The sequence below is a fragment of the Branchiostoma belcheri genome, unplaced genomic scaffold, assembly GCF_001625305.1.
Source record: "Branchiostoma belcheri isolate BF01 breed outbred unplaced genomic scaffold, Haploidv18h27 scaffold99, whole genome shotgun sequence".
Lineage (NCBI taxonomy): Eukaryota > Metazoa > Chordata > Leptocardii > Amphioxiformes > Branchiostomatidae > Branchiostoma > Branchiostoma belcheri.
The window spans coordinates 810,339-824,287 of NW_017804675.1; the positions used below are offsets into that span (position 1 = coordinate 810,339).

At 41.4% G+C, this 13,949-nt stretch overlaps 1 protein-coding gene across 1 annotated transcript in view; it reads right to left on the reverse strand.

Annotated features, from left to right (window-relative positions):
* Window positions 1-432: 432 nt before the first annotated feature.
* The window catches only part of LOC109462122 (ephrin type-A receptor 8-like), a 40,780-nt gene continuing 27,263 nt past the window's right edge, over window positions 433-13,949 (reverse strand). The window contains exons 7-15 of the mRNA XM_019758620.1: window positions 11,417-11,602; window positions 10,326-10,387; window positions 6,213-6,311; window positions 4,967-5,077; window positions 4,387-4,536; window positions 4,222-4,266; window positions 3,749-3,891; window positions 2,845-2,999; window positions 433-2,434 (exon numbers count right to left, since the gene is read on the reverse strand). Coding sequence (XP_019614179.1) covers window positions 2,199-2,434; window positions 2,845-2,999; window positions 3,749-3,891; window positions 4,222-4,266; window positions 4,387-4,536; window positions 4,967-5,077; window positions 6,213-6,311; window positions 10,326-10,387; window positions 11,417-11,602 — 1,187 coding nt within the window. The 3' untranslated portion in view covers window positions 433-2,198. The remainder of the gene's footprint in view (window positions 2,435-2,844; window positions 3,000-3,748; window positions 3,892-4,221; window positions 4,267-4,386; window positions 4,537-4,966; window positions 5,078-6,212; window positions 6,312-10,325; window positions 10,388-11,416; window positions 11,603-13,949) is intronic.

Genomic DNA, 13,949 nt, shown 5'->3' on the forward strand with positions numbered 1-13,949 from the left:
AAGCCACAGTTCGGATAGAAAACTTTATTCTCCATTTATAAGTGTACAATTCTGTACAGAACAGAGGAATCATGATTCCTCACGAGAAGTCAGCAAAACATGCACGCTCTTTTATAAATTACATCTTTTTTTTTAATCATTACATTTACATTGATGTTCCATCAAAAATATATCGACGATTCTTTGGCCACAAGGCTTAAGTTTGAAAAGTACACAGCGAGAAGTTTAAGTTCCACAATACTTGGCTAAATACGTTACTTAGGCCACACCAATTTAATTTGTTGGTTCTCGGATTCGCCTCTTGGTTTTCTGATTGGCAAAGAAACAACAAGTGAGAAAAGTCATTTTCCTCCTAGTTGTTACAGTTTTTCTATCTGTCAATGCAGTAAGTTCAAAATTCATTGTTTAAATATTATCCAGCCTTTTGTGTAGACTTCATGGCTCCTATTGTAGCATTTGGGGCTATAATAGGATGCCTAGACCTGCTTTTATTTTTTTCTGAAAATATCTGAGAACCAACAAATTAAATTGGTGTGGCCTAAATACGTTACTGACATACAAGCGAAGCTACGGGCACATTTTTTAATGCCCTACAGGGAAAATTATGCGTGTCAAATCATTAAACCAAAGTAGTGACCAAAATAAATAGTGCGCAAAAACAATATATACAGTAGACAAGACTTCACAATAAATAATAAGGCTATCACCTAGCATCAAAACGGAATAGAAATCTTTACTTTTTCGGAAAGAAATATTGAGAGCAAACTTGCCACTGATAAAACACTTGGATTAGCTTCATTTTACACAGCCATATAATCTCCAGAAATATTTCCTCAAGTGCATAAGTAGTTTTTAGTTAAGCACCTTTTTTTCAATTTACATCATTTAAACTGTCTATCTCTGTTCATTACACTGAATATGAACTCAAAAATTCTGCTGTTGGAAAATATATTCAGTGGACTGTATGTGTGTTAACAACATATTTCTCTCCTTACTATCTACAGATTTCATAAACGTTCTTTGCATTTACAGAGAATACAGTACATTGTGGCACTCCTGACTAGTACTTCATTTTGATATAATTTTAATTAGTCACCATGGAAACAGGCTAATTAGGATGCTGTTTCCTAATAAGGTGGTCAGTAATAAACCATTTTTGTGATGTTTCTATAATTAATGCCAATTAGAGCAAAATAATTAACAAAAATGTTGTTAGGAAATTGCAGCGCCAGATGTTGTCATGGTTTTCCGTACAACTGCCGATGTGTTAAATTTTCGGCAGGCAGCCCTTCAAATTTCATCTTTCTCACATAAATGCAACTCTGATGAACATATTTACATATTAGGGACATAATCTAGTTACCATAGTAATAATTGATTGACATGTGCAATTATAATCTTTAATTAAGCAGCTTATCTTAAAACAAACGACTAAAAAACACAACAACAGCACAAATTCACCAGAATTCCTAAACAAACTAAACCGAACTGCTGTATACTTGTGACGGCACACGTGATTGGCTACAACACTTAACTGTATTTCAAAATCAACCAATCGTGAGACACAGTGCAGAGTATGTGCAGTGAATACTTATCAAGGCTGTATAGTGAATGTACAAAATGTCTCTTTCTCTACTCGGAGCTGTTGCCGACAGCTCTAGTCACAAAACTACCTTCCTCAAATCCACGGAGAATTTAACACGTCCTACATCTGAGTTGTGTGTGGTGAGAAAGAGAATCTTTCCACGCACACACAGATACACAAACTCAAGAGTCAAATGTTTGCATCAGTTAGTCATACATAGTTGTATTCCTCATTTCTTGCTGTCATGGTGCCCTTCTCTTGCACTTTAACTGCATTTTTCTTCTTTCCCCTTCAATAGTACGTTAAATTTTGTATCTTTCCAGCGTTCCCCCGTCCGAAATTGCAACATTTTAAGTAGCAGCATCGTTGCATCATCGGTTACCCAGCATGCCTCAGCCTTCCCACGATGCACTGCATCCCGGGAGCAGCGGAGTCCCGCCACCACCTTCCCATCATGCTTTGCGTCACGAGGCCCGCTAGGCCACTTCATGGTCCCAAGATTCTTTGTGCGTGAACGGCACTTTTTAAGGTCGAGGGGTGACCTTGACCCCTGACCTTCGACCCTGCCACTGTGTCAAACAATGGGCAAAGGATCCTGGGAACGTGAACTGGTCTATACGGGCAATGCGTGAGCCATGTGTCTGGCGTTGTGGTGGGGGTGGGGGTGTAGGTTGGGGGTGCCGTGCAGGCTGCCCCCCACCCCTGGGGAGTGGATGTGGGGGAGGGGCTGGCCGTTAGGGATGGGGGAGGGGGTGCGCAGGCTGGCAGCCGACGGGCTGGCCTGGGCTCGCAGTAGCTGCACGCTGTTCATGATCTTCTTCTGGTGCCCGATCATCGTCACGCCAATGCCTGGGGAAACACAAACATGGTACATTAACTCACGGTATAGTTAACACATACATCATACAATACATCAACTTTGAAGATCAAGCAATTAAAGGAAAACCAACTATTCTAAATTAGTGTAGTTAGTATTTTTATTGACGTCAGAGAAGTAATTGTCTCAGAAATGTATTAGATAATGACAAAGTCAAAGCCCAACTTGGGAATTTTTCAGACAAGGAGACACAATTTCACTAATTGTCTCTTTATACATGTATGTTGAAACAAACAGTAAATCTGAACTGGAAAGATGAAGAGAAACTATCCATTGCTTAAACTTGATGGAGCGCTCTGTGACTGTTTCATGCATCAGAAGATCTTGGAGCTCTTAAGTCAAAGTTATATGTTGAAAATAAAGTGAAAGTTAGAAAACTCACTCTGCAGCTCCCTGAGTGTGATCTTGGCGACACAGTCCAGGTTGGTGAAGCCGGCCTTCAGGAAGTTTTCTGTGTACCTGCCGAGCGACAGGCTGTCCAACCACTCAGGCACGGAGCTGTACAGGTCTGACGACGTCGACTGGTGGTGCATCGGCCTAAACAAACAAACAAACAAACAAACAAACATTAACCACTTGTCCATGAGAAAATGTACTAATTTTTTTGGTCACACCTATAATATTTCAATGACTGAACATTGTTCAATTTGTACAATTATCTTATTGTAATCATTCTATAAAATCGATGGGGTTTAAGACCAGTTTGGGACCCATTTGAGGGTACACTGTGCAGCAGTGCTACCTGCCAGATTTGTTCAGAACTGCATGAACCATTCCCTGTCAGTTTCACTTTTGAATTCAAAGCAACTACATTACAGATTGACTATTCCATTTTGCCCTAATCTGTACATACAAAACTACTATGTTTAAGAAGAATCTACTGTTACGCAGTAATTATACAATGCCACTGGGCATACATATTAGACAACACAATTACATTAGAGTCAATGCACCAGAACCCTTTAACACCAGGCTCAGCTATCAACACCATACAATGCTGCCATGCAAGCTGCTTTTGCCATTCCCACACCTTACCGCAATCAAAAATTTGTCCGTTTTTCCCCATTAAGCTGTTAAACCATTGGCATGCCGACTTGACTTTATGCAACGCAAGCCTGAAGACATTAAGCTTCGCTTTTTTGCATGGTTAATTGCAAACTTAAAAGTCAGTCTTGGCATGCGAACAGTTTAACTCACCAAAGTCCGCCCGAGGAAGGACCCGGTAGATTGTTGTCACAGCTACGTCTACAAGCAAATAAAAAAGCGCAACATACTCAGGCAAGTACCTTGGCTGGGCCAGCACCCTCAGCACCATGGGGTTGCGGATCAGCTTGTCCAGACTCGCTACGATAGCCGTGAACTTCGGCCGAGCGTTCCGCTCCTTCTGCCAGCAGTCAGACATCAGCTGGTAGATCGCTTTAGGGCAATCCTGGGGAAACGGAAAAAGAGGGGTTAAAAATTATTGTATCTAGAACTGTCCTTGTCTAGTTCTAGGCTTGAATGGGTTAGGATTAGGGGACAGCCGGTAGATTGCTTTCGGACAACCCTTGTTAAAACAAGTTTTAAAAAGGGTTAAAAACTCCCCTTAAAAATCATCCTTTGTTTTCCTTTGTGATTAGGCTTTTCTTTTCAAAATTTCCGGAAGTTTCTCAACTATTTTTCTGACTTTTGCCTGGGAGTTTTCTTGTTGTTCTAGACAATTCTTGTATTCTTTGCCATGAATGTTATGAAATATTTACCGAAATGAAGTTTTTCTTACCATAGGCGGCGGTAGCCTGTACCCAGCTTCCACAGATTTGATCACCTACAGAATAAGGTAAATAAAGTCAATCAGTTTGAGGAGAAATGTGTGCATTAATCAGAAATAAACAAAGCAAATGACAAATGTAGTTTTGTTTTTACAAATTTTTAGATAAAAACCTACGTCTTGGTTGGACCAGTTCCAATATGGCCGCTCCCCGTATGACATCACTTCCCACACCAAGACCCCATAGCTCCACACGTCGCTGGCTGATGTGAACTTCCTGTATGCGATCGCCTCCGGAGCTGTCCACCTCACGGGGATCTTTCCTCCCTGTAAGGACGGGTAGAAAATAAATTATTTTACTACTTTCAGCTAATTTGAAATTTATGTTTTACAAAAACATTATTCACAAGACTAGTTTTCTGTGGCCTACTGTCTTCAAACTTAACATGTACCCTGGTAACATGAAAATTAAAGCAAATGCATAATGTTTACTTTCAAAAAAATTTCTTATGTATGGATTGGTGACCAGCCCTCAAACTCTGTCCTGCCACTTGCTACATAATCTAACCCAATACCACAGGGTGTCTGCTACAGCACCACTTACCATAGTAACAACCATCTGTTCCTGGTAATTGTTTGGAGAGGAAGAAACAGAGAAAAAGTACTAGTATCCTTCCAGAATGTTTTCCCTCTACAAAACATACTGGAACCTTCTACGAAGATAACATAGAAGAGTGAGAGAAGTGCCATGTCTTACCCTGGTAGTGTAAGCTGCGTCTGGGTCGTCTTCCAGCACCCTGGACAGCCCAAAGTCCGACACCTTACACACCAGGCTGCTGTTCACCAGCACGTTACGCGCAGCCAGGTCCTACAAGGACAACAGAAATGGAGAAAAACTCTCAACTGCTGATCTTGCAATGGTCATAACATTTTTATTGTAAGTTCTTGCCTGAGGGCTAATTGCAAGTACATATAACAAGGGATGACAAAGGATTATAATTATACATTATATAACATTTACTAATTTACTAATAGAATATTATGCTAATAAAATTTTTTACTTATTGGGTTAGACTTCTTTTTCTGAGACAGTAGAAGACAAGAGATTTTTTCTGTACATTTGTGATATTGGGAGGAGTACAGCCATGTGCCACTAGACCAAACACAACACTACAGTTAACCAATGCACTGAGGGTGGGAAAATGTCCATCACTCTGTGAGGAAAGTTTAGTTCTGGGTTGGTTCCAAGAGGATTAAATGTTTAGAACTTCCTGCCGAGGACAATCGATAAGCCTTTATTATTGCACCATGTAGGTGCAGGAAGGTGCAACAGAGCTGCCAGTTACAGAGGTTGTTCCTGGGATTTGGGTAGTGTGGGACCAAGAATGAACTAAGAAAATGGCTTCAGCCTCCACAAATATTGACATTCTGTCAAGGCAAAAAAACCTTACATGCAACAAAATAGTTGAGAGAACGAGAAAGATTTTATTGCATGTCATTTGCTGTCTATTTAAGGTACCTAAATAAAGGTAAACCTTTGGATAGCATTTCAGCACTAAGGACAGGTAACATTTTTTTTAAATCAGATTTTGGAGGTACTTAGATCAAAGTATGTTTGTTTGGACCTTTGCTTGTTCATTTGAAGCTCAAATTGTAGGTAAACATAAAACTTTGGATGGCATTTCAGCACTAAGGACAGGTAGTATCACCAAAAATGTTATTGTTTTTTAAAATCGTATTTAAGTAACTTTGCTTGCTTGTGGTTAAGATACTGGAGTGTTCCAGTTACCCTGTGTACATAGGAAAGTGTTTCAGCACTAAGAACAGGTGATATTACCCAAAATCATATCTTTAATACCGTGATTTGGGGTTAAGACAATGGACCGTTCCACTTACCCTGTGTACATAGGAAAGTGTTTCAGCACTAAGGACAGGTGATATCACCCAAAATCATATCTTTAATACCGTGATTTGGGGTTAAGACAATGGACCGTTCCACTTACCCTGTGTACGTAGTTCATCTCTGCCAGGTACCTCATGCCTGAAGCCACACCCCTGATCATCCCCACCAGCTGGGGCACTTGGAATCTTCCATCGTGTTTCTATAGCAACAACAAACAAACAAACACATGGTAAGTTTGGAGTGGCAAACAGGTCCCAATAAGGTTGAACCAATTCAAGGCTGTAAACATAAAAATCATTGCAAATATTTGAAGACTTACAGTAACCAAAATGCACGAAACATTTAAGAATCAAACAAAAATCAACACTACAGACACTAGTGGCATAGTCTAAACCTAACTTAAGCATCCCATTTGGATTGGTACAACTTGTCATTTATCAAAGTGACATGTCTGGTCTAGGTTCCAATACATACAAACACAGGCAATAAATCATATCCACACAACAACACTCCATTACTGGATCTCTATGCGTGAACACAAGACACTCTAAATCCCATCCCAACAGTCTGACATCCCTTTTAGACTGCGTCTCTCTAGTAGGGTGGTTTCTAAGAAACCTTGCTGCTGACAATTTGACAAGTATGTCTAACAGATAAACGTACGACTAAGCTGTAAGTATCCAGCCATCCTCGCAAAGTGACCTCGCGTAACCCCGCCCTACCGTATTGATCCTTTTCTCGCTCATTAGCGCGTCCCTTGTGTCGTTCCGCTTTCGTACGCGACACGACAAAACCCAATACCAATCATCGGAGCTGCAATGCTGGGGAAAAATGTCTGATCCCTCGAACCTTTGTCCCTTCTGACTCTATACATGAAGTAACGCATCAGAACTTCAGTTGGATCAGCTCTCAACGGAAGGAGTTTTCCATCTAAGGTGACTGTCCTTGTAATATATATTTCTTTAATCTTTTCACTGGTCTTATCATATGATCAAAATACATATTTCAGTGTGAAGGAAGAGCTGAGTTAAAAGGTCCTTTTCTATAAGTTTTCAGATGGAATACAGAGTACTTCTTTTATTTACAAAGATCACCTGTCTTGTTCAAGTGTTTGATATCTTTACCATTAGAAATTAGGCCAATCTTACAGAGTTTACTAGCTGTATTATCTAATTTTAGATTAATTTTCAAGGCAGAACAACTTCATTCCATCAGTTATATGCCTGTTTCAGTTATATACTGCCACAGGTCCTATTTTAAAAGATAAAGCATGCCTACTTCATAACAACAACTCCTAAGCACAAAATCCATTTGAAAGTTTTAGAAAGACTGAATCACTATTGATGTCAATGACCTGACAAGGTCACCCCCCTCCCCCTTAGAACACAGTGTTCTGTAAGACTATCCCTGTCAGCCATGACCTGAAGTTTGCATTGGGACATGGTACTCAGTGTAAGTACAAAATCTTAAGCACAAAATCCACTGGAAAGTTTTTAGAAAGACTGAATCAATATAGATGTCATTGACCTAACAAGGTCGCCCTCCTTAGATATAGTATTCCGTAAGACTATCCCTGTCAGCCATGACCTGACGTTCACGTTGGGACATGGTACTCATGTGTAAGCACAAGTACAAAATCCTAAGCACAAAATCCATTTGAAAGTTTTTAGAAAGACTGAAACAGCATTGATGTCATTGACCTAACAAGGTGGCCCCCCTCCCCCCTTAGAAGCAGTGTTCTGTAAGACTATCCCTGTCAGCCATGACCTGAAGTTCACGTTGGGACATGGTACTCAGCGTAATCCCCTCATTACGGCACTGTCCACTGATCCAGGCATATCCCTGCACTTATCTATTCCTGCACTTAAGTAGGGAACAGTTTCTCCACCCGTCTCACGAGTCTTGCCCTGATTGTTCACATCAAGGCGTCTGAGTGCCTTTCTTAAGACAACTCATCACTCACACGCCTTCAGACGGTCAGCCGGGACGTCTTGGGGAGCGTCCCTTGGTTACTTTAAGACTCGGTTTCTTGGAAGAAAGGATAATGTGCTTTGTCTCAACAACGGTTGGCTCTTATCAGAGACTTAAACTTTTGTGGGAAACGAAAGTCGACAACTAACAAAGTTACTTTGAACTGAAAAAACTGCCAACAGTATTACACAGTATTACACAGTAACACTGTAATGTTTTTTTTTTGACCAATATCATGAATATATAGACTTCCTGTCTCCTACAATATGATTTTGCGTGCTGAATAAACAAATATAATAAATGGTGAGCTTCTATAGACAATATCTTATCTCTAACAATGAAGGAAAAAAATGGAATTCCAAGAAATGATAAGTAACTGTTTGTCGACCGATAAGATGCCTAATAGGGTATGGAACAAGGTGGCAAAACTTTCTAAAAATACTGGACATCCTTGGGAAGTTAGTTTGTATATGACAGTCTAGAGTCTAGACTCTGTGCACAGTTACTCTGGAACATGCACTCTAACATACATGCACACAGCCTTGCCAAACTACATTACTGAGTAATTTGATTGCCCTCCCTGGTCGCCACGCTTTTTACATGGGGGTGAATCGGGCCTCAGAGGAGACCGAATTTCTTCTGCAAAAAGGCTTATTATTGATTCCATTTCCATCTGTCTGTGTGCCGCTAACAGTGAACACATCCGTGCTGATTTTGTTAGGTCCTCGGTCCAAAACCACTTCCCTCGGATTAACACCGGAGAAGCGGGCGAGCTCAGGCGATGATTGCCGATCGACCAAAACGCCGTAATCCCAATTATGCTGAAATTCCGCTTTACAACGTCGAGATAAGCGGAGGAAGCGAAGGAACATCCAGACTTAACGCGATTTGTATGGAATGAAATCATCCTTAGCGTTTTACGACGCTGTAAATTTGCCGACAAATCCATTTCATCTGCTGGATTACATGCAGGATGGCCTGGCTTCCGGCCGTGCAAACTCTGCCACACACCAACAATCAAATGTGACAAACTTTGCAACGACTTTAGGCCGAAACAAAATCATTTACAATTACAAGTACATTTTTCCAAACTTTAGGAGAAAACTTAAATCTGACTTTATCCACTCCCCAAAGCTCTGTGCACAAGGCCCAGTCTTCTGTAAAATACAAAAGATGCTACCTGCAAACATCTAACTATTTAGAAAACTTGTCCAGTTGCTTGCCAATGGTCTATTTTGTACATAATGACTGCTAGTAGGTAGTTTTCAAGCTGTGAGCACCAAGCTATAGACTTCTATGAAAGACAACGGATGCTACTAGTATCTGATACATTTGAGTCTTCAGGAAACTTGTCTAGTTGCTTGATTGACATTCTGTATTACTGTATGTAATGACTGAGAAGTTTTTCGTCTGAAAAGTTCAGCACCACTGGGGGAGCCAACATCTTCAAGTGTGATTATTCCTACATCTCATATCAATCCCTTCAATCAGATCTGATCACGAGACAGCGGAAACCGGCGGTAAAGTTACAACGCCACACAGTCCGGCCGGACAGACGTCCGAACAAGATTGGGCGCCATCGCTACAGCCATTTCACCCACACAGACTTCCTGTTTTTGTCCCGTTACTGGCTTTAAAACTGCCATCAATACGCAGGCAGATTCTCTAAACTTTTTTCTTCAATCTGCAATTTGTAGGTCCAGTTCCCCATGGGCTGATTGTGATGTGTATCTGATGGTACAAGACTGCCGGTACATTGGACATGACGTTTTTATAAGCCAGCTCTGATTGCTTCATTTATGGGGCCCCGAGTGATTGGACGGTCGTTTGAGTTTCGTGTCTGTCAATCTGCGAGAGTCAATACAGAAGGCAGGTCCGGTCTCCTGACGTCGGGCCGGGCCAATTCAATTTTCCTGTTCTCGGATTTTTTATTTGCAATAACACTGCACTAGCTCAACATGAAAAGCTTTGGGGGCAGTCGGTAAATGAGGGAGTGGATTCAAGTTTTTCTTCTAGACTTCTGTTTTCAGATTGTCCTCTTGTTTAAAAACCTTGTACTGTTGAAAAATCAAGAAAAGACACTGGAGTGGATTTACAACAAAATATGTCCGCTATATGTATTACCAACCCTTCCAATGAGGCAGTAGTAGTGTTAACCTTCTCCCTGCTGCCCAACTCCATAACCAATACCGATTCGGTGCTAACCGGGTACCTTAGCAGACTGAGAGTTAAGAGTACCTACCCTTAGGAAGGTATCCAGCGATCCGTTCTCCATGTACTCTGTCACTATCATCACTGGACGACCTGATGGCAGAAAAGGATCGGGTTACATTCAGAAAAGTATCAGGTCACATTAAAGCGTAACAGGCTACCCAAGGACACACTAGGCTGAAAAAAGTTCTCAACATTTTGATTTTTTCATGAAAAAAGGATCTTAGCAAAAAATTATCTTTCTTTTTTATATGAAAAGGCAACCTATAATGGCAGAAGAGTATCGGTTTACATTCAAACAAGCAAACTGAAGGACACACTAGGCTAAAAAAGTTCTTAACATATTAATTTTTCCCCCAAAAAATGGGTTTTACGAAAAAATATCTTTCCTACATGACATGACGAGGTGACCTAATGGCAGAAGAGTATCAGGTTACAGGAAGATGATGCGACATTCAACTCTGAACGACCTCCGGCCCGAAATCTCGGCAAATGGCCCGTCCGTTCAGAAGACTTATAACGCAGGATTGCCGTAACAGCTAAAACCGTCATTAACGGTACTTTCCCTTTCATTAGTCACTCTCCTTTCTTCTGGGGTTTAATCTGCTGATGGAGCTAAGAGGCCATCAAGGGTCCATCAATAACAGTTGCCACGGAAACCCGGCGACGTGCGAAATGTCGGCAGGGACGATTCGTCAGGAAATACAGCATTAAGAGTTGCCACTTTTCAACAGACAATTTCTGTTCATGGACGTCAGTTTGTACGTGTGCCTCGTGCCTGGCATTAAGTCCAAGGTAGTTTGCTACTAGTGCAACAAGCTACTTATGGTGATCAAACGTGTTTCTCACTCCTTCAACATCTGTAAAGGTAAGGTAAAGGTAGTCTCATAGCCTTTTTTTTAGGCTGTAAGGGCAATGGGTTGTTGATCATTGTGTCAAAGGCAGGGTACCTCACCAACCAAAGTCAGGTACACATTTTATAACTGGGTGGAGCAAGGAAAGTTGTGTTAAGTATTTTTTCCAAGGGGAACAGACTATGTGTGACATTACAGGTTCAAACCAAGGACCTTTGGGTTATAATTCATGTGGTGAATTATAATACACACAAAAGAAGTAACTCACTCTTGGTGATGACCCCCTGCAGCTTGATGACGTTAGGGTCGGTGAACTGTCCCATGATCGACGCCTCTGTCAGGAAGTCTCCCTTCATCTTGTCGTTGGATCCCGCCTTCAGTGTCTTGATCGCCACGTCCAGGTACTGTCCCTTCCCCATCTTCAGCCGACCCTTACACACGTCTCCAAACTCACCTGAAGGAACAAGACAGTTAAGAAGTTTCAAAATAAGGCCTTCTACGATTCTTGTAAGAGAACTAGAAAGCAACAGATGCAAACTAAATGCATAATGTTTACCTTTACATGGTCTAGCCTAACAAACTACAGTACCGTTCGCGTTATAGTTAACCGGGTACCCCGTTACTAACGAGTTATTTTTTCGTCAGAAAATGGTTAGAAAATCGTCAGTATTTGGTTAGATTTTCGTCAGAAAATGGTTAGAAAATCGTCAGAAATTATTTCTAACGCGTTACCGTTTGCGTTAATGTGATAGGGTCGGATTTCATGTTTGTTTTGCGCGCCGACAAGACAATAGCAATTTGCCACCTCCTGGGGCGTCCGCTAATGTGTTGCGATGTTGCCCCTTGAAAAATAACAGCACCAGAGGCAAGTGGACATGTGATTCGTAAAATAACTTTGTGGTTTATCCATGTGTCGACTGTGTGAAGCGAATTGTGCTATCTTTTAATGCTATTCTATAGTTATTTCTAGCGGAAAATTACGTTGTGTAATACAATGTATGTCAACAAAGTGTAGCAGTGGGCAGACGATGTCTTGTACATTTTGTACCAGCGGCGGCCTACCGCTCTCACAGGACGTCATGGGACGTGACGAAACAAGAAATATCTGCCGTAGAAGAAATATAAATCGTTAACTCATGCCTTAAATTCACGGCGGTTTTTGACTCAAAAGAAAAATTATTATAATTTTTGTAAGGAGCGCGGCTTACTAGTACTAGCGGCTTTAATACTCACGGTAAAATGTACCGTCACTCCCGGCGCAAGGACTCGGTTCGCCAGCTGAGGACTTTCCACAACCATGATGATATCATAGTTAATAAAGGAATATATAATAGATCTATCATGTTGAAATGATAATTGTAATACATGGTTCTATTTAATAGCGGTAGTTTTGTTTCTTATTTTGAGGGGGGAAACTGTCAAAAATCGAGGGAACGCAAACTGAGATCGGCTCACTTCCGGGTGCATAACGCCAAAATTTCTCGACGATTATATAAAAATGACCACTCATTTGCCGCCTACGGTAGCGTGTACATGGTAGTGCGATCATATCGTGCCAAAGTCAGCGTCAAACGTCAGAAAATCTCCGTAAAAATATAGTTGCAAAACACATTTCCCGCGCACTCAGGGCCGGTCGCCCTGGCCGCTGCCTCCCTGTGTGCAGCATGCTCATTATAATATGCAAGTAGCTACGCTCTGATTGGTTCACCTTAGATGACCTGCGCTGTGATTGGCTAGAACGAAGCCCGTTGCATGCTGGGGCGCCCTTCCCCGCGCGAAATGATCTCGAGAGAGCCACATTTACGCTGGTTTCTACCTTATTTCTTACGACTAATTAGCAACATCCTAGTGACGAAATGCGTACTCAAAGAATTTTCGGGAAAAAAATATATGTACATGTGGATTTGTGGTGCCTTTGGCGTAATTTTGTTGGTCACATACAACGTAATGTAACACGGAAGTGCATGGAGTCGGAGTGGCGGCACGGCTTCCGTCCCACTCTAAACAAAACTCCAAGGACATAACAAAACTCCCCAAAACTGGTCAATAATTAGCCATAAAAATGTTGGTGGGCACGTGTAAATATGCTGCCTTTTTTCGAGTGTCATAGGAGTTTTCCACGATGTTTTTGCACATCCCTAACGTTACCTCACGCCCGCCGCCCATTATGTACGGCGGACCGGGGCATTTATAACTTCAGATCATCTACTGTAGGTTTGCTTGTTCGGTGGTAAAATAAGTTAACAGAGAAAACAGCAAAACAAAGTTGACAAACTATAGAAACGCTTGCCTGGGCAACAGTGACAAAAGAAAATGTCTATCAAATTGAATTGCGCCGGTGATCGTAAAACGTTTTAAACGTTACAATATAGTAAAATGCAGGCTAGATCAACGTTCCTTCCGCTGTTCCAGCGGTGTGTATCGGTAATTTCCCGCCCCGCATGAGGTAAATTAGTACTCCTCCCATTATTCTGTGATGTTACCGCGGCCTGCATATGAATGCAGAAGTCTAACGGAAAAGTAACGGAAAAGTAACGGAAAACTTACGCAAAAGTTACGGAAAACTTACGGAAAAGTAACGGAAAAGTAACGGAAAAAAAACGCGTTAGTAACGGCCGTTAGGGTAACTATAACGCGAACGGTACTGTATTGCTCTGTTTATTCTTACTCAAAAAAATTCAAATAAATGGTGACCAGCCCCTCCAACTCTGTCCTGCAACTTGCTACATAATGTAATCCAAAGCCACAGGATGTCTGCTACAGTTACCATGGTGACAGTCATCTTGGTAAGGTCATTGACT